Source organism: Limulus polyphemus, unplaced genomic scaffold (assembly GCF_000517525.1).
Source record: "Limulus polyphemus unplaced genomic scaffold, Limulus_polyphemus-2.1.2 Scaffold683, whole genome shotgun sequence".
Classification (NCBI taxonomy): domain Eukaryota; kingdom Metazoa; phylum Arthropoda; class Merostomata; order Xiphosura; family Limulidae; genus Limulus; species Limulus polyphemus.
In genome coordinates, this window is record NW_013666293.1 from 119449 (window position 1) to 141487 (window position 22039).

Genomic DNA, 22039 nt, shown 5'->3' on the forward strand with positions numbered 1-22039 from the left:
AGATAGCCCTCGTGTAGCTTTGCGCGAAATTCAAACAAACAAACAAACTAATCCGTGCTCCAGTATTACTAAAACTTTGGCTCGAATTATTCGATATTGTTTGATATGATAATATTTATAAAAAACTGTTCTAATTGAACAAAATAATCTTCAAATTTAAGGCTATTCGGAACACTAAACTTAAAACCCTGAGCTAGTACTTTCTTCTCAATGTCATTTAGAACGTATTTAGAAAAATTATATATCACGTCATCAGGTTTCTTCAAGAACGGCTTGATTTGTTTTGAATTTCGCATAAAGCTACACGAGGGCTATCTACACTATCCGTCCCTAATTTAGCAGTGTAACACTAGAGGGAATACAGCTAGTCATCACCACCCACCGCCAACTCTTGGGCTACTCTTTTCCCAACGAATAGTGTGGATTGACCGTTACATTATAACACCCCCACGGCTGAAAGGGCGAGCATGTTTGGTGTGATAGGGATTTGAACCCGCGACCCACAGATTGCGAGGCGAGCGTCCCAACCACCTGGCTATGCCGGCCCTCTCCAAGAACGACGTAGAACCTAACTGTCGTCTCCAATTATTTAACTCAGCTAGCTGCTTACCACTAATCAGTAAGAACATTTTAATATTTGTCTTAGATGTACAAAATGCAGAAACCCTACTTCATTTTCCAGTAATTTAAAATTATCTACAGTTTGTCCGAAATCCAGAGCTAACATAAGAACAACCTGAAAGATTATTCAGAACACATGATCATTTCATTTGTAAATGAGGTTATCAATAAATCTATCAAAATCTTAAATAATATCAAACAAGTAAAAAATAAATACAAATTTGTATATTGTTTTGTTGAATTTGTCATAAAGGCGTATAAGTGAAAATTAAATACAAGAAAGAATAAAGTAAAGATCACACTTTCAATTCGGATTCAGCAAAGTTAGTTTATTAAACATTTGTGGAACTTTTCGTATTATATGTAAATCACTCGCAGTTAAAGAATGATGAGAGAATTTACATATATTTACATAAGTTTTTCCATATCATTTTACAGTTTACACATTTTGTTTTTTTCATAGAGTCGGTTCGATTGAGATAGCTCTGACTAGAGGTTCATTAGGTTGAATTAAAACGATTTTTGCGCCTCACCACATTGTTAAACTTTATGCCGGTACATCCACTCATGCTCTATATGACGACCGTACATTTTGACAGTAGCTCTGCTGTGAATTTACCATTGCAAAAGGCTACGTCGTAAGGCTGCCATGTCCAAAGTATATAACATTTTCCTACTCCCCCCCCCCCCAGTGGCACAGAGTATGTTTGCGGACTTACAACGCTTGAATCCGGGTTTCGATACCCATGATGGGCAGAGCACAGATATCCCATTGTGTAGCTTTGTGCTTAATTACAAACAAACAAACAATCTTCCTACTTGATTTCCATAATCAATATAGTGTACGAGGACGATGGTTTCTCAGCACCCATTTCAATAGTCCGATCGCATGGAAATGCATAGGCACTGCGTTCTTATGGAAGAGATGAATACCAGCTTCATTCTCCAGTTGTTTGATGTATGCAACTGTTGAACGGATATGCCGTGGAAGCAACTTGTATATAAATGTCGCTTATCCAGAAGGAGATCTTTGTCGATTAAATTATGTACTTTTGCCTGAAGCACGTGGACAGCTTTTGCTACTGACTTCTGTGTTTCTGGATTCTCTTGTTACAAGATGCCTCACTTTGCTTACTACAGCTGGGTGGCACTTGTTGCTGACGTTTTCTGGGTGGTCCTGGTGTCCCAAGTTAATCCATATTGCTTTATTTTCCAATTTTATTAAATACAAGGAATGTTCCCGCCTTGGAAATTCTAAATCCTTGATTTGAAAACATATTTGTGATCTGAGTTTATGAATATTTTGCGCCGGAACGAGAGTAAAAGCAATCAATTTTCGGTGGCCTACGCAAAGCCAAACAATCTGAAAATCTAGTTCCGAAACTTGCTATCACATCCGCAACATTTTATCGACCATGGTTATCTTGATGACTTGTTTATTTGCATATTTAAAATTGTTTTGGTATAAAGTACTCAACCCTCTGTACAACGACGAATTTTGTTTGTTTTTTATCTTGCCTTCCTCTTTTCAATACAAAGTTCAAAATATCGTCTACAAATTCAAAGAAAATATGTATATAAACCACGTCAACTTGTTAAATACTCTGTCTCGAATCACCTCAAAATCAGCACATATTTTTCGTTTCGACTTACAGAATGGTTTTTGTTAAAGTCAATATAAACTTTCTAATTTCCTGTAATGATTGCTATCTTTGTCTTATGTTTTATCTCCCCTTATTTAGATTGGTATTTCTCTATACATATCTGTTGTTTTAAAGTTATTTTGAAACATCTTTTATGTCGGCTCAGATCGATAATTAATGATAGGTTTCGAAAATTCAGGCAATATTCAAAGTAAAATGGATTACAAGAAAGTTTAGATCTCAGTTTCAGTTTTAGTTTCGGTTTTCATGTTGATAAGCATCGCGTTGTTATTTAAAATGAAATTATTTTCACTTTCATGTAATTATGTTAATTTTTCAACAACATGCAGATAACTTTTGACCTTAACTCATATATTTAAAAAAAAAATTGGATATTTTATTCTTCCTGATATTTGTATGTGTTTAGAAGTAACACAAACGAAAAATATATCTCGTATCTATAAATTCGATTTTAACAGATCTCATTCCTCTTACAAAAGACGGATTTGAAGTAACTCGTGAGTTCCTTCATCGAGTTATCCAGATACTCTTAGATTTCCTGAAATCATCTAATGACAGAAGTTCGAAGATACTGGATTTCTATCAGCCAGAGCAGCTGAAGGAAATACTGGATTTCGACATCCTTGCTGAACCTGAGAATTTAGACCAGCTACTAACGGACTGTAGGAATACTTTAAAGTTCCAAGTAAAAACTGGTAAAAAAATACACTGTTATAATTTTTAATAAGCAAAATTACATTGCATGTAAAAGTAAACCTAAAGAATGATAAACTACAGAAGTATTCATTTTATTTCAAATTTAATGTAACGTTTTCAGAATTGAAATTAAAATATATTTTAGATAATGTCTTTCCTGTTCCACTATAAGCCAGCCAATGGCTCCCTCGTATAATTGAGGCGCTGTTATAGCCATTTATCTACCAAAAGAGTTAATTATCCATCTATTCATCTTTCTATCCAATTTAAAAGCTTTTAATTTTGTTTTTGAATAATATTAAAACTGTTATTATAATTCTTTAGCGTTAAATGACTTTTATTGCAAAACAAACCTTTTTATTGGCAACTTACCTTAGATATATTTATAGTAGAAGTAACGTTTCGTTGACTTCCACTAGAATATTTATTATAGGTAATAACTTCGGAGAAGACAAAGCTCATTAAAAAGAGAAGCTAATGCATATGATATTAGTTATAGAAAGGAGATAGAAAATAATTGCGTCTGTAACCAAAAGGGTCGGAATTTACTGAGTTTAGTAATTATAGTTTGGCTGTTTCAATACATGTCTTCAACAATTTCAGGCATTTTCTTGAAGTTTGAAAATTATGAAATTCACTTTCAACGCTTGTTGCTTTTTATATTTTTCTTAAGTTGGCATATCAGATTAGACAGTTGTAATTTTGAAGTGATTCTGTTGAGTTCATAAAATCAAGAGGATGTAACGATTTTACTAGGTTTAACCTTTAAATTGTCAAATTAAATAAGTAAACTCTATATTATTTTAATCAAAACAACTAAAGCATAGAAAGTTTTTCAATGAAATTAAATTATGAAAATCGTATGTTGCATTCTCTAGAGATTAGATAAAATTTCATATAAAACACATCCTTCACCGTTTCGAAAACAAGCTTTTTTTTGAAATTCATTACAATTGTTTTACTCCAATGTAGCTTCAACTCTACTATTGGTAGACTCACATATAATGTTATTCCCTTAGGGAATGTGAGACACATATTCCTTAACCATGGGGAATTAACCTTTAACAATGTATTTCTAATAGAAACACTGTTGTCCCCAGTCATAAACTGACTTTCAATGATAAACTAAAGGACAGAGGATATTGCAAAATGTGATTTTTATAAATCACTGATATGTATATTTTGATTATGAAATAAGCTCAAATCAAATGAAGTGACTTTAAAAATAAATGTAAGTCAACTGACAATAATTGTTTAAAACCAAAATAAAAAATTAATAAATGCAATTAACTAATAAGCTATAATTAAATTTGTTGAGTTCACGGGTTTTTTAAATATATTTTGTTATAATTGAGGTGAGACAGTGTGTTATGTTAGTAGGAAAGAGAGATAAGAATGAGTCATATAACATCTATAAATTGAAGATGAGTCAGATAAATACTTGTAATATAATATGAAAGCATAAATTTAATGTAATTTTTTTTTAAAAATGTTTCAAAATGTGTACTTTCTAAAAACACGTCGAACGAAAGTTTGTAAACTAATCATATTTAAAATGAGATTAGTTATTGCATCTTAAGGGCAATTATTGGATGAAAGTTTTTAAACTAATCGTATTTAAAATGAGATTAGTTATTGCATCTTAAGGGCAATTATTGGATGAAAGTTTTTAAACTAATCATATTTAAAATGAGATTAGTTATTGCATCTTAAGGGCAATTATTGGATGAAAGTTTTTAAACTAATCGTATTTAAAATGAGATTAGTTATTGCATCTTAAGGGCAATTATTGGATGTTTCGAAATGAGATGAGCCATTTTATATAAAAATACAGTTGGCAATTTTTTAAAATAACTTCTACACCGAAAACTGAGGGGGACTAATAAATTGTAAAATTATTGTGGGGTGGGGGTAGAATTGTGATTTGGTGGAACATTACCAGATAAAACAATCCGTGTATTCGATTTTCATTTATCGCTGGGTTTGGTGTGGCCTTGTGGTTATGGTTTGGGGGTTCGAATCCACGTCACCAAACATGCTCGTCCTTTCAGCCGTGGGAGCGTTATAATGTGCGGTCAATTCCACTATTCGTTTGTAAAAGAATAACTCAGAGATGGCAGTGAGCGGTGTTGACTAACTGCTTTCTCTGTATTTTATCAATGATAAACTAGGACGGCCAGTATAGCTTTGTTTGTTTGAAATTAAGCACAAAGCTACACAATGGGCTATTTGTGCTCTGTCCACCATGAGTGTCGAAACACGGTTTCTAGCGTTGTAAGTCCGCAGACATATCGCTGTGCCACTGGGAGGCTATCGCTTTCGTATTTAAGCTCATTGAAATATGTATATATATATATATTACATGTGTTGTATTATGACGTTTAATTGTCTAGTTAAGTCATAGTGGACTCTTATTAAACTTATTGTAAGAGATAATAACATTCTAGTAAATGATAAAATTGAATGAAGACTAATTAGGGATTACTGATATTTCTATTAATACTACTTTTTTGTTTTCAATATATTTTCACCGTCAGTGTTATCCTTAAAACGTGAATCTTGTTCCAAGAGCTCTCAAACTATTAACTCCATGGAAAACGCATAATAATATTACGTGGGTGAAATATGATTTCTATTAACTTATACTATACACATACATCCCCAATTGATCATTTCAAATTCGTTGATAATTTTTACGTTGCTTCTTTTGTATAAAAGTACGGTAAGAATATACGTACTAATTATAGACTTATAACATAAACAACATAACATATGATTCTGGGTAGTCCTCAAGTGCGCTCACATATAATATTAATTTCACACACACAAAGACATATATATTTATATGTAAGTACAGAAACATTGTCACTGTTGTGTATCTGATTATTTTCATATAAAACATGAACAAAGAATCAATGATACATTTTTTATGTGTTAGGTATACATTTAGAACCATAATTGAAAAATCTGACGAAGGCTTAGGGTTTAATCTTCCAATACGCCTCATGGTATTACAGCTTTCTTCCGTCTGGCTATCCGAATCTGGTTTCTAACAAACCGCTCTTTTTGTGCTGCTGGGAATAACAAGAGATCCAACGCGTTTAAAGCCCACGATTAGTTCTACAAGCAACTGTATTTTTCTAGTGGTTACTTATAGATCTAGAACAGTAAAAGGCCTCTATATTGCTGACTGGCTGAGGTGAAATCCCCTTTTTCTTCAATATCTAAGTGAACGCTAGTACGAAAGCATCAGAGGTGAGTCCAGTTCTGAGAGCGAGTTATGTTATATTGGGATTCGCTATAGTATATGTGATCTCTCCATCGCCTACAGCATGTTGTAGAATATTTCCTTTATAAAGCTCTCACTGATGAAGTATGTTTACAAAGAAGCAGAAAAAACATTTGTTTCGAACTATTTATATTTCAATCTCTGCTAGACTTACTGTTTGTCATACGTCTAACTTTATTGATATCTACTTCTTGTATGAAAAGTCTCTTACGACAATTGTTAGAATGACTAGATTAATATTGGCTTAGATGCAGTATTGGACCAGTATAACGTCATTTTCAGTTAGTTGAATGTTGAAATACTTTACCAACTTTCAATTAATATTCATATAAAAGTTGGGATTGCAAGAGGAGAGAGAGAGGTGATTAAGTTGAAACTATCAAAAAAGTAATTGATGGTGGTAAATATATCTCTAAATAGTATCAATAACTTCTTATCAAAGCGATCTAATTAAATAGATATGAAGAAAATAACGAAAAAATTTTACATAACGGACTAACTAGGGGTATGTAATATCTTAAACTAAATGATAGGCCTCACATGTCCAGGTATTAAAGGCGTTCGATTGGCAATCTGCGGGTTAGAATGCACGTTCTACTAAATATGCTCGCCCTTTCAGCCGTGGGGAAGTTATAACGTGACAGTCTATCCCACTCTTCGTTGGTAGCCCAAGAGTTGGCGGTGGGTGATGTTGATTAGCTGCCTTCCCTCTAGTCTTTCACTGCTAAATTAGGGACAGCTAGCGCTGGTAGCCCTCGTGTAGCTTTGCGCGAAATTCAAAACAAGCAAACTAAATGACAAAATAAGGAAAACTTGTAAAGATTGAAATACATGTATTGATCAGATAAATAACATTGCTGTTATTCATATCTTCGGCCGTAATATTATATAAATGATGAGAATACGGTAACACTATCATTTTAAAAATGTGTTAATACGATGATGTTTAACGTTTTACATTTTCATCCTTAGGACATCCTTATTACTTCAACCAACTTTCTTGTGGGCTGGACATCGTATCCTTAGCTGGAGAATGGCTAACAGCTGCTGCAAACACTAACATGTGAGTAAATGGTTCCTCGTTAACAAAATCAGTCTCACAACCTGTCAGTATTTAAGTTAAATTATACAATTTAAAGTCAAAGACTTGTCTATTTGACTGAATTTTTGGCACATAAATGAAAAATTAATTGAAAAGTTGCATCGTGTTATCACAGATAAAGTTCATTATAATATTTCAGCTCGTTTTAAGTAGTTGTTTCTCCAAAGTAAACAGAACAAAATACAGCATGATAAAGGACCTTAGTACGAAAACATTTTTGTAGGTTTGAACTGATTGAAGCTTTTAGTTTGTTATTAACCCTATGCTCTTAATATTTTTTTTGTTTTTTACTAACCTGTGCGTATTTCCTAGGATATTTTCCCTCGAATTACAGAAATAGATTATTAGACATTTTTTTCTTCCTAGTGACATCTAAGATAATTAGAAATTTGGAATATTGAACACTATTATGACATTCAACAGTCATAGCTCGTGTCACATTTAAATTTTTTAGTCCAGGCAAAAGTAATAAGAAGTCACGTATGTAGTGGAATTGTACTGTATTAATATAGGGTATCATATGTTGTTGGGTTGTATGCATGGGCCCGATTCTTTACAGTAGGTGCCTGTGACTTGTTGGCGATAAATTTCAGCAACAAACAAACAGCACACATTTCATTTGTTTTAAAATATTATATGAAAACACCTTAAACGTATATACAAATGTTCGTTACATTGTTGGTTCTCACAGTTGTATTCAGAGCTTTAAAACAGTTGGATCAGTTACTTTAGAACACAATTTGTCAATACAAATTACAATTCCTGCTCTGTTATTACAATACAGTCTGTGACAATTCACTTTAAAAATCGGCACTATATGCTCTTTATGGATAAACTCATAATCACACAGTCTAAATTTATCTTTCGAACTAAATCTTCGATGTATATATACATATATATATATACCCCGACAGAGTATTACTAGATAATATGATGCAATAATACTCAATTAAAAACAACGAGAAAAACTCAGAAAGTTATAGCAATAATATAATAATCATCAATTCATAATATTGAACCACACAACTTATTATTCGTAAACAGTTACGTTTAAAAGTTGCTATATTATCACTTCTAAAAATAACTAAATTTAACACTCGCGCTATATAAAGTATCTAAATCATAACTCTCGCATTAAACTTAAACTTAAGCAGTTGTGTATATCTAACAATAAGCCCTCTTCAAGAAAAATATTGTAAATATGTTTATACTATATACAAAGACTGTTTTCAGTTCATGCACAAAGTCTACTCATACAATCTGCACCAACATTTGCAGCCCACTTGATGGCTTCAATGCTGAACCAGTAATTCTGGAGGTACAATGCCCATTCATGATTCTCACAATGTCGATTTTGCACCTCTGGGTGTATGCAAGGGGATGCTGATCCGTCTGGATAATGAACTCCTTCTCCTTGAGGTAGTTCTGGAATGCCCAGATGTCAAATATGATGGTCAGACACACTATTTCAATCACAGAGTAGTTATTCTCAAACCCAACCGCATTTTACTGAACACATTACAGGAAACAGTCAATCTAGATGTTCTTGCAGAAGAACTCCTCCAATAGCAACATCAGATGCATCAGTCTCAAAGATAAAGTTTGTTGAAATCTGGTATTCTAAGAATTGGCGAACTTCCTAAAATGTTCTTCAACTTCTGGAATGCCATCTGCTCCAAGTTCACCTTGTTGGTTTGGTCTTTTTTGGTCAGGTCAGACAGTAGAGCAGCGACTTCAGCATAGATTTGGATGAACTTCCTATAGTATCTTGCTAACCCCAGGAAAGATCTAATTTACTTCTTGGTCATTGAAGCTGGTGCATCTTCTATGCAGGCTAGCTTCTCCTCTTCCATGGCTATCTGTTGGTCGTCCAATTTGTGCTCAACAAAGTCCAGCAAAGAATAATTGATGTAGCACTGAGATGGCCTGATGGTCAGACCTGCTGTCCTCACTCACCCGAACAACTCTCTGAGTTTCTTCAGGTGGTCTTCCCATCTGGCTGCAGAGGTCAGAATGTTTCCACATAATACTCGATATTGGTGGTTTTGTGCAACATCTTCCACGTCATGTGGTTGAATGTTGCTACTGAGTTGTCTAACCCAAATGACATCTTGAACTGGAAATATCAGTCTGTTGTCATAAAGACTGTCTTTAGATTATGTCTCATCAGGATCGGCCAATAACTTTTACCTTTTCTTGGTAAAGAACCTGGCCCCGTTTATATATTCGATATGATAGGCTCTGGGTTGTCCATAAGTTCGGAGTCAAACTTAGTCACGAGATTCAATTTCCAGAAATCTATTGAGAAGAAGTTTTAGCCATCCCTCTTCTTCAAGATTTACCAGTGGTGAACAGTCTGCTGAATTTGAAGGCTCAATGATTCTGGATTCCAGCATTACCTCGACTTCTTGGTTGATCAGATCTCTCATTGCTTAGGGCATCTTATAGGACTTCACCTTGACTGGATCCCTGGTCGTTGTTTTGATTTTGTGTGCATAAGGTCTGTCTTGTCTGATTTATCTGTAAATACATCTGCATACTGGCACAGCAGATTTTGTAGCTCTTTCTTCTGCATGCCAGACAGTTCTTTACAATGTTGATGTTTTGTATGTCTCATCTCCACCAAGTGGTCTTAAGTGTAATATGTCTTCAGCTTCTATAACAAAATCACCATTCTCTAGTTCTGTGTCTATGACAGCAATACCTGTTATATCTATCTGTGCTTCATTAGCTGCACCCATTAGGTCTTCTTCCCTATTGAAGTACCTCTTCAATAGACTGGCATGGTAAATCTTGGTTTTCCTATCCACTTTCACCTTATAGTCAATTCTGTTGACAACTGTGGGGTGAGTTTGCTGTTGTCTGTAGATAGCAGAACCAAGGCCTTCCATCCGATCTTGAAACGTCGATCTTTGGCCTTCTTGTCATAGAAGTGCTTCTTACTGCCTTGAGCTGCATACAAACTTTCTTAAGTGAGTTGACAGGTGCCCTCCTGTCAGTTCGTGAAGTCTAACATATACTGTGATGTGTTTCGCACTTCTGACTCTTCTTCTCCTGTCCACAGTTCTTTCAATATCTGCATCGGACCTCGTACTGTTCTTCCATACAGTAACTCAAAGGGTGAAAATCCTGTACTCATTTGTGAGACTTCTTGATAAGCAAATGATACTGCTTGCAGGTACCTGTCCCAGTCACGTGGTCTCTTCTGGCACATCTTCTTCAGAATGCTCGTTAATACCCTGTTGACTCTCTTACAAAATCCATTACATCTGGGGTTGAATGTGATGGTAAAGAGCTGCCTAGTGTTGATGAGTCTTCATACCTCTTGCATCAGTTCTGAGGTAAACCGAGTCTCTCTGTCACCCAAGGCTTCTTTTGGAAAGCCTATTCTGTAGAACTCTTCCAGGAGGACTTCTGCTACTCTCTCTGTTTCTATTTTCGGCAGTGTTTTCACATAGTTGACTACTGTCAGCACATACCAGTTGCCCTTTTGAGATACAGGTGCAAGTGGTATGATAAAATCAACAGCTACTCTACAGAATTGCTCTTCTATGAGAGGCATCTCAACCAGTGGCACCTCGGCTACATTTCTTCTAGGTACTGTCCTAGGGCAGATATGACCTGCACAGTCTTGTCACATCTCTGATGACTCCAGCCAATGGAAATTGCTAGTGATTCTGTCTGCCATCTTCTTTGCTTCTAGGTGTCTTCCCACAATCAACTCATGAGCACAATTCATCACTTGAATATGGTATTCTGTTGGTATTGTGATCTGTTTAACTCCCTCACTAGAGTTGTTTTGATAGATCTGGTACAGCACTCCCTTCCACTTCTCTATTCTGCAAGTCCCTCTCCCCTTTGTCTTGTACTCAACTTTCCTCTGGGCACTGCCCCAAAGTTTCTCCAGTGAAGGGCCTTTCTTCTGTATTTCTTGCAGTTCATGTAGACTTACATTTACGCTGTCATCTTTGAGACTTGCAGGGGCTTGATGTCTTGCTTGCTTTTCTTTTCTTGAGCTCTTGTGGTAATTGCAGATGCCTCATTGGTCTCCTTTCTATCTGATTCCTCCAAACTTCTACTACCTGGTATATTGCCAATCACCAAGTCATAAATGGGTGCTTTCATACACATGGCCTCAAGGTCTCTCATGTAATATGGAGTATTCACCTTTATTTTTGCAATAGGAAATTTTCCCATTATCCAATAAATCAGCACATACAGATGTACCTTACCTGTCATCTGGCCATCAGATATTAGACTGGTTCTCACTGCTGCACTTTTGCACCCAGTGTTGCTTGGGACTTTTATTTTTTTTGTCCCTAACATAATCTTCACCTACTGGCGTGTTGTGGTTTGTTGGCACATGTCAATGTTTATCACATTTTCTGTTCACTACTGGCATTGTTGACCCGTTCATTAACTTGAGCTGACCATCAATCATACACTGTTTAATCATTCTGTTTGCACTTCCTTTTTGTGGTGAATCTGATGAGTTGATTTTATTTTGTTTCTGCTGGACAGCATCCATGACCAATCATTCTTTTCTTGTTTTTTGCCAGCATAATCTTTTATGTAGCTCCAGCAGTTTTATGTTGAGATTTCTGCTTTTGCTTCTTGGTGACAGACTTTCATTCATTCACAATGTGCCCCATTTTATGATAAGCATATCATCTCTTTCCCCTTTTTTCTGTTCAATTTTTGTCACCTTTAGTGGCATTCTTCTTCTAGTCAGCACCCTTGGGTTTGGCTTTGACTGACTATTATTGGACTTGCCAGTTATACTCCCTCCATAGGCTTCCATATATTATTCTGCCAGCTTGACCATCTCTTCCACGTCTTTCGGTGTTCTCTCTTTTAGAAATAGTGATATGCTAGTAGAGCACGTGATCATGAACTGTTCACGTGTTAGTAGATCTGTCACTCCTTGAAACTATCTTCACAATTGGCCATGTAAATCTACCTTATGAAGTACCACCATAGATGTGCCACAAACTGAAATATAGTTTCACCAGTGTCAGGTCTGAGTTCTCTGAACTTCTGGTGAAAACTTTCCTGAGAGAGTTCATAGCGTTTCAACAAGGCCACTTTTAACTTCTCATAATCTATGGCACCTTCTGACATCATGCCCACGTACACTTGTAGGCCTTTTCCTGTGAATAAGGGGGCGGACATTAGGCGAATCTTTCATACCTCACCAGGAAAGCATTTATGTCGTCTTTTTGTTTAAATCTGGGCAGCTTGGGTCGGCTGGCCCTAACCACATTGTCAATCTTGGGTCACCCATCTTTCTGTTTGGTGAGAGTAGTGATATCAGTGTGTGCTCTTATTCCCACTATGTCCAATCTCTCCTCTCTCTCTCTCCATTTCTCCTTTCTCAATTTGTGCTCTTATTCTTTATATTTTCAGTCTCTCCTTTCTCTACCTTTCTTCATTCTCTTTTTTTTTCTTGTCTTCTCTGTTAACACTCTTCTCTTTCTTGTTGCTGTTTAACAAACTCTCGTAGATCACTATTTTTATATCCAAGTCGTTTTCGCCTCTCTATTCACTTATCAAATTCAGTCTATATGGTTATTTATGTCTACTTCTACCACTGTTTACCACTGTATATCCTGTCTGGCTCGCCACTGTCAGTTTTTATCTATGGGCCGGATTCTTTACAGTAGGTGTCTGTGATATGTTGGTGATAAATTTCAACAACAAACAGCACACAGTCCATTTGTTTTAAAATTATGTATTAAAACAAGTCAAACATTTATACAAAGCTTCGTTACACTGTTGGCAATCACAGTGTACCCAGAGCCATAAATAATTGGATTTTTGTCATCAAAACCCACACAGACTGGTTTAGATACTTTAGAACACAATTTGACCAGACAGGTTATTCTTCCTGCTCTATTATTACAATATTTCTGTGATAATTTCACTTTAGAAATCGCTTCTATATGCTCTTTATGGCTACACTCACAATCATACAGTCTAGATGTATCTTTTGAATTAAATTTTCGACGCATATTTATGACGACAGATGTCTAGAACGTTCCACACATTACTCGATATTATGATGCAATAATACTCAATTAAAACTACGAGAAAAGCTCAAAAGGGTCTAGTAACATGACGCAATAATATAACAATCACCGATTCATAACAACTGAATTACACAATGTATGATTCATAAACAGTTATGTAAACCAACTTGCAATAAAATATTGCTTCTAAAAATAACCAAATTTAACACTCGCGCTATATAATCTATCTAAATCATAACGCTAACGCTCGCATTGATCTTAAATCGAAATAGTCATGTATATCTAGCATATATAAACTCAGTTAGGTATTTAATCAACGCGAACTACCTCATTCTTTAAAAAAAGTAATCCAATACTGGTGATTAGATTAAGTGAAAGTAGCTGAATTCTCTAGATCTTATAATTAAAACTATAATATAAAAATACCATTGGTAATACAAAGCTCCCTCTATATATATACATAAATATAACATGGAATAATAAATACATCACGATGACAATAGTACGTTTCAAAACTAGTAGCATATATTTCAAAAAAGGACAATATTGTTTCTAAGGCACATTTACACATTCACATAATCTTGAGATTATCTATGCCATTTCCCTGCTGTACGAGGTAAAAACAGCCTATGTCATTCCTCCAGTGTACGAACGTGACAAGGTAAAGTAGCCTGTATCATTCCTCCACTGTACGAACGTGACAAGGTAAAGTAGCCTGTATCATTCCTCCACTGTACGAACGTGACAAGGTAAAGTAGCCTGTATCATTCCTTTACTGTACGAACGTGACAAAGTAAAGTAGCCTGTATCATTCCTTTACTGTACGACAGCAAGAAGGTAAAGTATCCTGTGTCATTCCTCTGCTGTACGACAGTGACAAGGTAAAGTACCCTGTGTCATTCCTCTGCTGTACGACAGTGACAAGGTAAAGTACCCTGTGTCATTCCTCTGCTGTACGACAGCAAGAAGTTAAAGTATCCTGTGTCATTCCTCTGCTGTACGACAGTAACAACGTAAAATACCCTGTGTCATTCCTCTGCTGTGCGACAGCAAGAAGTTAAAAGTATCCTGTGTCATTCCTCTGCTGTACGACAGTAACAAGGTAAAATACCCTGTGTCATTCCTCTGCTGTACGACAGCAAGAAGTTAAAAGTATCCTGTGTCATTCCTCTGCTGTACGACAGTGACAAGGTAAAGTATCCTGTGTCATTCCTCTGCTGTACGACAGTAACAAGGTAAAAGTAGCGTCTACCATTCCTTTGATGTGTGGCAATAACAAGGTAACAGTGACTAGTGCCATTACTTTGTTGTTTTTTAAGAAATATTTACATTTTTAAATATTTTAAAGTTTCAGCATTTAGCTTTGGTGCTTCTATCACATACTATATATCTCATTATAACCTTCAACTTAAATGACCTACGTGAACAACTCTCGGTCAGGCGAGATTCTAGTTAATTATTTAATGAGAGACACAGTATCTTTGTTCTATGACTCATGCTTTTACCCAGTTTGAAATATATATTATATTAATATGATCTAAAAGGTTTATTAAAGCCAGTATAGAATAAGAATATAGAATTATTCTTGACCATTGTTTCACTGAGAAGCTATTAAATGTAATATAGATGATGTAATAAACGATATGAACTGTCTGTTTGTTTTTTTAGAACAAAGCCATATCTGGCTATCTGTTGTATCCACCGCGGGAAATTGAGCCCCGGATTGAGCGTTGTAAGTCCGTAAACTTACCGCTGTCCCACCGGCGGACTCTATTTGAAATGGACTGTCAGATTACAAAAAAAAACAAAAGTTTAATTTCTTTATGTTTCGCTTTGCGGATTTTTTTGGATATAAAGCTCAAATATATATATTTTTGAAGTATCATGGTTACTTTTACACTTTTAATGACCTGGTTGATTATAAACAATATTATGATACAGTTAAGAAGAATTAGTAGGAAAACAGGTGCTATATTATGATGGGCGCTGGTTGGCCCTATGGTAGAGCTCAGAATTTACGGAGTTGGCGAGCTGCTTCGAATTCGTGCGATATCATAAAAATATTTCTCTTTAAGCTATGTATGCTTTACAAAAGTGGCATTCAATCCCTCAGCAAAGATGAGGGGTGCTGCTGATTAGCTGCCTTCCCTCTGGTTAGTAGTTCAGAATTGGGAGGGCCTGCAGATAACCTTAGTAGCTCTGTCATAAAATATAAATACCTGAGACATAGAAACTGATTATAAACAAAGAGCCGTTGGTTTTTGATACTGGCTTAGTTGTTGATGATTACTAGTAACAAAAAGCTGTTAAACTATGATGAAGACAAAGTTGTTGACAATTATCAGGAACAAACAGTTGTTAAACTATGATGAAGACAAAGTTGTTGATAATTATCAGGAACAAACAGTTGTTAAACTATGATGAAGACAAAGTTGTTGACAATTATCAGGAACAACCAGTTGTTAAACTATGATGCAGAGAAAGTTGTTGATAATTATCAGGAACAAACAGTTGTTAAACATGTTGCAGACAATGTTGTTGATGATTATCAGGAACAAACAGTTGTTAAACTGTGGTGCAGACAGAGTCGTTGATATTCATCAGGAACAAACAGTTGTTAAACTATGATGCAGACAATGTTGTTGATGATTATCAGGAACAAACAGTTGTTAAACTGTGGTGCAGACAGAGTCGTTGATATTTATCAGGAACAAACAGTTGTTAAACTATGATGCAGACAGAGTTTTGAATAATTATCAGAATAAACAGTTGTTAAACTATGATGCAGACAGAGTTTTGAATAATTATCAGGAATAAATAGTTGTTAAACTATGATGCAGACAGAGTTTGAATAATTATCAGGAATAAATAGTTGTTAAACTACCATACCGAATTGTTGATAAGTAGCAGGAACAAAAAAGTTGTTAGATTATAATTTAAATATAAATATCCAAAACTTAGGAGGAAAAAGATCTGCTAGATGATTTAACTTTTAAATTCTTATTGCTTTATTTATTTATGTATTAAATTTAAATAAGTGAGATGATCAAAGCATTTATAAAATACGTGCATATAAAACAATAGATTTATTTTCCTTAGGTTTACCTACGAAATCGCCCCCGTGTTCATTTTAATGGAGCAAGTCACCTTGAAAAAGATGAGAGAGATTATTGGTTTCAGGGATGGAGACAGTATTTTAGCTCCAGGTTTAAGATATATTTCAAATCTAATACTAACTATAACTCTTTCTAAGTTTGTATGATATACAGCTGTAATGTAAAAATAAATCCGTAGTTGTATGTTTTCTAGTGCTGGCTGATACACGTAGTTCTCTAACTAACCGAATGTAGTTCAGTTATTTATTATCAACGTCACGTTGTCGAATTTTTTGCTCAGGCTAAACTCCTTTGAATCATATAGTTTTCAATAGGATAAAGTTTTAGATTTGGCAAAAACGGTTATTGTAATTTAAAATAATTTTTTTATTAAATGTAATTTAGTTGCAGTAATATTATGCAAGATAATAATTTATGTAAAGATGTTAGTTGCAGTAATATTATGCAAGATAATAATTTATGTAAAGATGTTAGTTGCAGTAATATTATGCAAGATAATAATTTATGTAAAGATGTTAGTTGCAGTAATATTATGCAAGATAATAATTTATGTAAAGATGTTAGTTGCAGTAATATTATGCAAGATAATAACTTCTATGTTTATTAATCAGTACTATCAAATAATGCTAGAAAGTGAAACTAATTTTTGTAATAACTTTTCACGTTTTACCATTTTAAGTTACTGTAACATTGCTATTACTTTCTGTAATGCCATATACGTTTCCCGGATCTTGTTAAACTACAAGACAGAACTGATAACCATTTTACTTGTTAGTGAGTAGTAGCCTATATAAATCAGTATGACGTCAACTTTCTCTGTAGTAATTCAACATAATATACAACACTGTCCAGTTTCATTAATTTAGCAGCAGGAAAATTTTACATTAAATTATTGGCATTTTCCAAAAAAGAAAAACAAATAAAAAATTTAAAAACATTTGATAATATGAAGTTCTATGGATGGACCTCTACCTCTAGGTGGCGCTATTTCTAACCTATATGCTGTGATGACAGCCCGACATAAAATGTTCCCAAACTATAAAACTCAAGGTTTGAAGTGTCTCCCGCAGTTAGTGATTTTCACATCTGATCACGTGAGTTTCAAATAATCATACATGTAATGAAGCAAATCTATTTTAAAAAAATCTTTAATTTAATTTAATTTTGATTTTTACACAAAACTATTCGTTTTTTTATTCATAAATATAGTAATTAATAATTTGATGCTTTTAGTACATTAAAGAAATACGTTGACTGGAATCAATATATTAATTATAAGTATAGCATAACTGATGTATGCATTTAATTTTCCTGAAAGTGGACCTGTAGTTAGTCATAATATTTTCAAACATCTAGTTATTCAATAATGTTGTGAACTTGTATCTTAAAGTTATTCTAAAAATTTGAATACAAGTACAAGCGAGTCTAAGGATTTTTAATAATTTCTATATCAATAATTATAAAGGAAGAGATTTCTAATTAAGTACACAAATTTAGTGAGCGATTTTTGATATTAACACGTGTTATTTATGGTATTTTTTCAGAGTCATTACTCCATGAAAGGTGCCGGTATGATTACAGGATTAGGGACTGATAATGTAATATCAGTTCCATGTGACAACAGGTATATGATGCTCATGTAACAAACTTTAATTAAAATAAAACAAATTTATGATCTCATAGCATCTGAAATAAACGATTTTTAATTTGTTTGGTGTCTGAAACTTTTGTCATACTTGGAGAATTATATATATTTTTATTTCGAGACAAAGCAATGAAGAAGAAAACTACAGAACTTCTTTCGGATGAAACTTTACATTTTACACGTTTTTCAGATGTTTTATTTATGCATTCATTCACATAATTGAGCTTTATTTCTTTGTGTTATGAACCAGCAAACTAAACTATGGACTTGATTTGACAATTTCGTAAGTAAATATGTATAGATTTGATGTTAGATATTACATTCCCTAAACAGAATGAAACACGGAACCTTTGTTACTACCATAATATTCATTTTAAAATACAGTCTGACACTAATAACTGAATAGTTATCTTGTTACTGCAAAATATTATACATCAGAACGGACGCGGGTTGGTCTTGTAATATATATCTGGATTTGGGGTTGGTGAACTGGCTTCGATTCTATACGATACCACAAAATGTTCCACGCATTTTAATCTGTGGTTGCATTGTGAGATTAACGGTCAATCCTGTAGCGTAGATGATGATGATGGGTGGAAGGGCTGCTGACTAGATACCTTCCCTACGGTCAGTAGCTTTGTCATAAATACAAAAAATATCTATCAAAATGCTGTTAAGGAGCGACTAATGTTAAACTCTGTTTTTATTTTTCTGAAAAATGTTATTCTTGTATTAATCTAATTATGTGTTATTAATATTTTTCAACAATATTTGACTACAAATATTTTTGCGTAATAATAATAATAATCCTTAGTTTCGTTACACGTCTTTTAATAACAATATTTACTTTAATTACACGTTTTTGTTAATAACAGATAATTTGGCAATGCGTCTTCTAAAAAGTATTTACTTTGATTACACGTTGTTGATAGTAATAGTTAGTTTGGTTACACGTTTTCTGATAATAGTGTTTAGTTTAAATCAAACTATGTGAATAAAAGTATTTACTTGCATTTCAGATAGTTAACGCATTTTCCGAAATTTTTTGAATATCAGTATAACGGATTGGTTTTTTGTTTATCAGTTCTACCAAACTTGAAGTTTTTGATTGTTTTTTGGCTTTAAAGTGCTGCCCCTGCCGGTTTTTAGAGTATACGACGTTAAGACTTCTATACTGAGGCCTTTTTTCAGGCAGATAAGTCATTCTAAACGAGTTCTGATGAAATAATTATTGTGCTGCGACTAGGAATCTTATCGCTAAACAACGCCGTTGAGAGAGCCTCTGTGGAACGTTTTCCAATATACGAATATATTTTGTTAAACTATTATTCCCAAACAACTTCGATATAAAAATTGTTGAAATTTATTTCTTTATTAAATGCACTATTTTAATAACGTTATTGTCGAACCAATTTAACCCAAACAATCAAGTGATTAGTAATTTAGTAAATAAGACCAGATTAAATTCATCTGTTAAAGATTACATGAAGCAGACTGTGTAGGTGTCGCATATTGCTGATTAATATATTTAGATTTTTTTATGTGACATCAAAGTACATATTCTGATATTCAGATTTTGTCTTGTCTTTTATATTCAGGGGTAAGATTATACCTACGGAGCTGGAGAAAATGGTTACAGAAGCTGTCGCTAGGGGACAACGACCATTCTTTGTTAACTGCACTTCTGGCACCACAGTCTTAGGGGCTTTTGATCCTATTCACCCTTTAGCGGACATCTGCCAAAAGTATGACATGTGGCTACACGTCGACGTAAGTTGGTCACACGTTAGAGCTTGGATATTAAAATTTTAAAACCATTTTTCCAGTAATTATACACGTTTACTTCAGGTTTTTCAAACGTCACGACAACTACTGTTTTTACTAAACCCAAGATATACTTTCATCAATTAAGAGCTATGGTGGTTCTAATTTTTAAACTTGTATATTCACTTCGTTTATTTTTATCATTACATTTCTTACATTATATTTGAGTGTAAAAGGATGACAAGTTCGCTATAGAAAATAAAATTATCCCAATACAAACCATTTAATTTTTCCGATGATACCAAATACATGTTAAGCGCTAATTTTGAAATAAAATTATTAAGTTGTTATTACTACCAACACGGAAAGTCAACGCAAATGCAACACAAAGAAGAACATACTCGGAGGTAACACATAAAAAAAAAAAAACGAACAAACACAACCACAAACCAAAGAAGAACAACAAACGAGCCCAGCAGACTAAGTACAAACACCAACAATGAAGGTAACAGAGAAATAGCAACAGCAATTATAAACATAATTACCGACTTCCTTCAGGAATATAGTAAACCAAATAACAATACGGACATTATAACACTGATTATCAATCTCATCAAGAAACACCTACAACATCTAATACTACATGTAATATCATACCACAATGAATACTCTTACTGTATTACACCTAAACATCCAAGCGGCATGACATCCAACATATTGCCACAAATACATCGCCATATATCATAGTTAACACCGAAACAATGCTCTACAACTACCATTCATTCAAAATGACCAGATACCAAATAGAAAGAATAAACAGACCAAACAAGGAATCCCCAGAACGGAGCATACTACTCCTATACAAAATACAATTATCTATAAACACAACAAACTTACCGTCAAAAAATTAAAATATTACAATAGATGTACTTCTAAGCAATAACCTAACAGTCACAATAGCAGGTATATACTGCTTACCACAACACTGCTAAACAACATCATCTCCCACAACAACAAATATATTATTAAACGCAATTTCAATAGCAAAAACACAATTTTCGGTTGCAGAACCACAAATTCTATTGGAAGATACCTACTGTCATTTCTGGAAGATTCAGATACCTATCTACTAAACGATACAACACCAACACATACCAGTGATATACTAGCCCTGTGTATGTGTTCACTAACATTAATAAACAACTTTCTAACATTCAACGTAGAAGAATGATTCAGATACCTACCTACTAAACGATACAACACCAACACATACCAGTGATATACTAGACGTGTGTATGTGCTCACTAACATTAATAAACAACTTTCTAACATTCAACGTAGAAGATGATTCAGACGGCGACCATTTACCGATATGGAGTGTATTCGATCTCTCACCACACCAAAATCAGCCAAAACACAGAAAACTTTAACTATAAAAAATCAAATTGAAAGAAATACGAGGAGATATTAATAGAGCTTATCCAACATGAACCGATCTCAACAGCCACAGGCAACCTGAATATAGACAGATACTGCTCAGTAATCTCAAAGAGCTCATTAAAACAGCATACAAATTCATACCAAAAGTATCAATAAACAATACCCAAACCAGCTGGTAACCAAACATTGACATAATCAACAAAATAAAGGAACGAAGAAGATTAAGAAGATAGTATACACAGCGTGGTCACAAGTAAATAAACATCACCTTTTCAGAAAAAAGTGAAAATTTTCAGCCATATTCATACGAATTGATATATTTATAATTTAATTAATATCTAGTAGATCTTCCTTTCGCTTCGTGCAGTTTGTTGATCCTTTGGGGCATCGTAAGAATCATCTCGTCAGTTTTAGATTGTGGGATTTTCGCACAATCTTGCTTCAAAACGTGGAGTACATCGCTCTTCGAAGTTGGTTTTTTTTGTTGTTTCTTGACTTGCCGGTCGAGTATGGCCCAGAGGTTTTCGATGGGGTTCATGTCAGGAGATTGGCTCGGCCAGGGCAACTTCTGAATACCATTTTCTTCCTGCCACTTTTGGGTGTTTCTAGCAGTGTGACACGGTGCTCCATCTTCCTGAAACAACGTGTTATTGTCCACGAAACCCGAGGAGTA

At 34.3% G+C, this 22039-nt stretch overlaps 1 protein-coding gene across 1 annotated transcript in view; it reads left to right on the forward strand.

Moving 5' to 3' along the window:
• The window catches only part of LOC106459927 (glutamate decarboxylase-like), an 88044-nt gene that overhangs the window by 45142 nt on the left and 20863 nt on the right, over nt 1–22039 (forward strand). Inside the window, exons 2-7 of the mRNA XM_022386500.1 lie at nt 2744–2980; nt 7243–7333; nt 16501–16607; nt 17496–17611; nt 18062–18141; nt 19761–19932. Of these exons, the coding sequence (XP_022242208.1) occupies nt 2744–2980; nt 7243–7333; nt 16501–16607; nt 17496–17611; nt 18062–18141; nt 19761–19932 (803 nt within the window). The remainder of the gene's footprint in view (nt 1–2743; nt 2981–7242; nt 7334–16500; nt 16608–17495; nt 17612–18061; nt 18142–19760; nt 19933–22039) is intronic.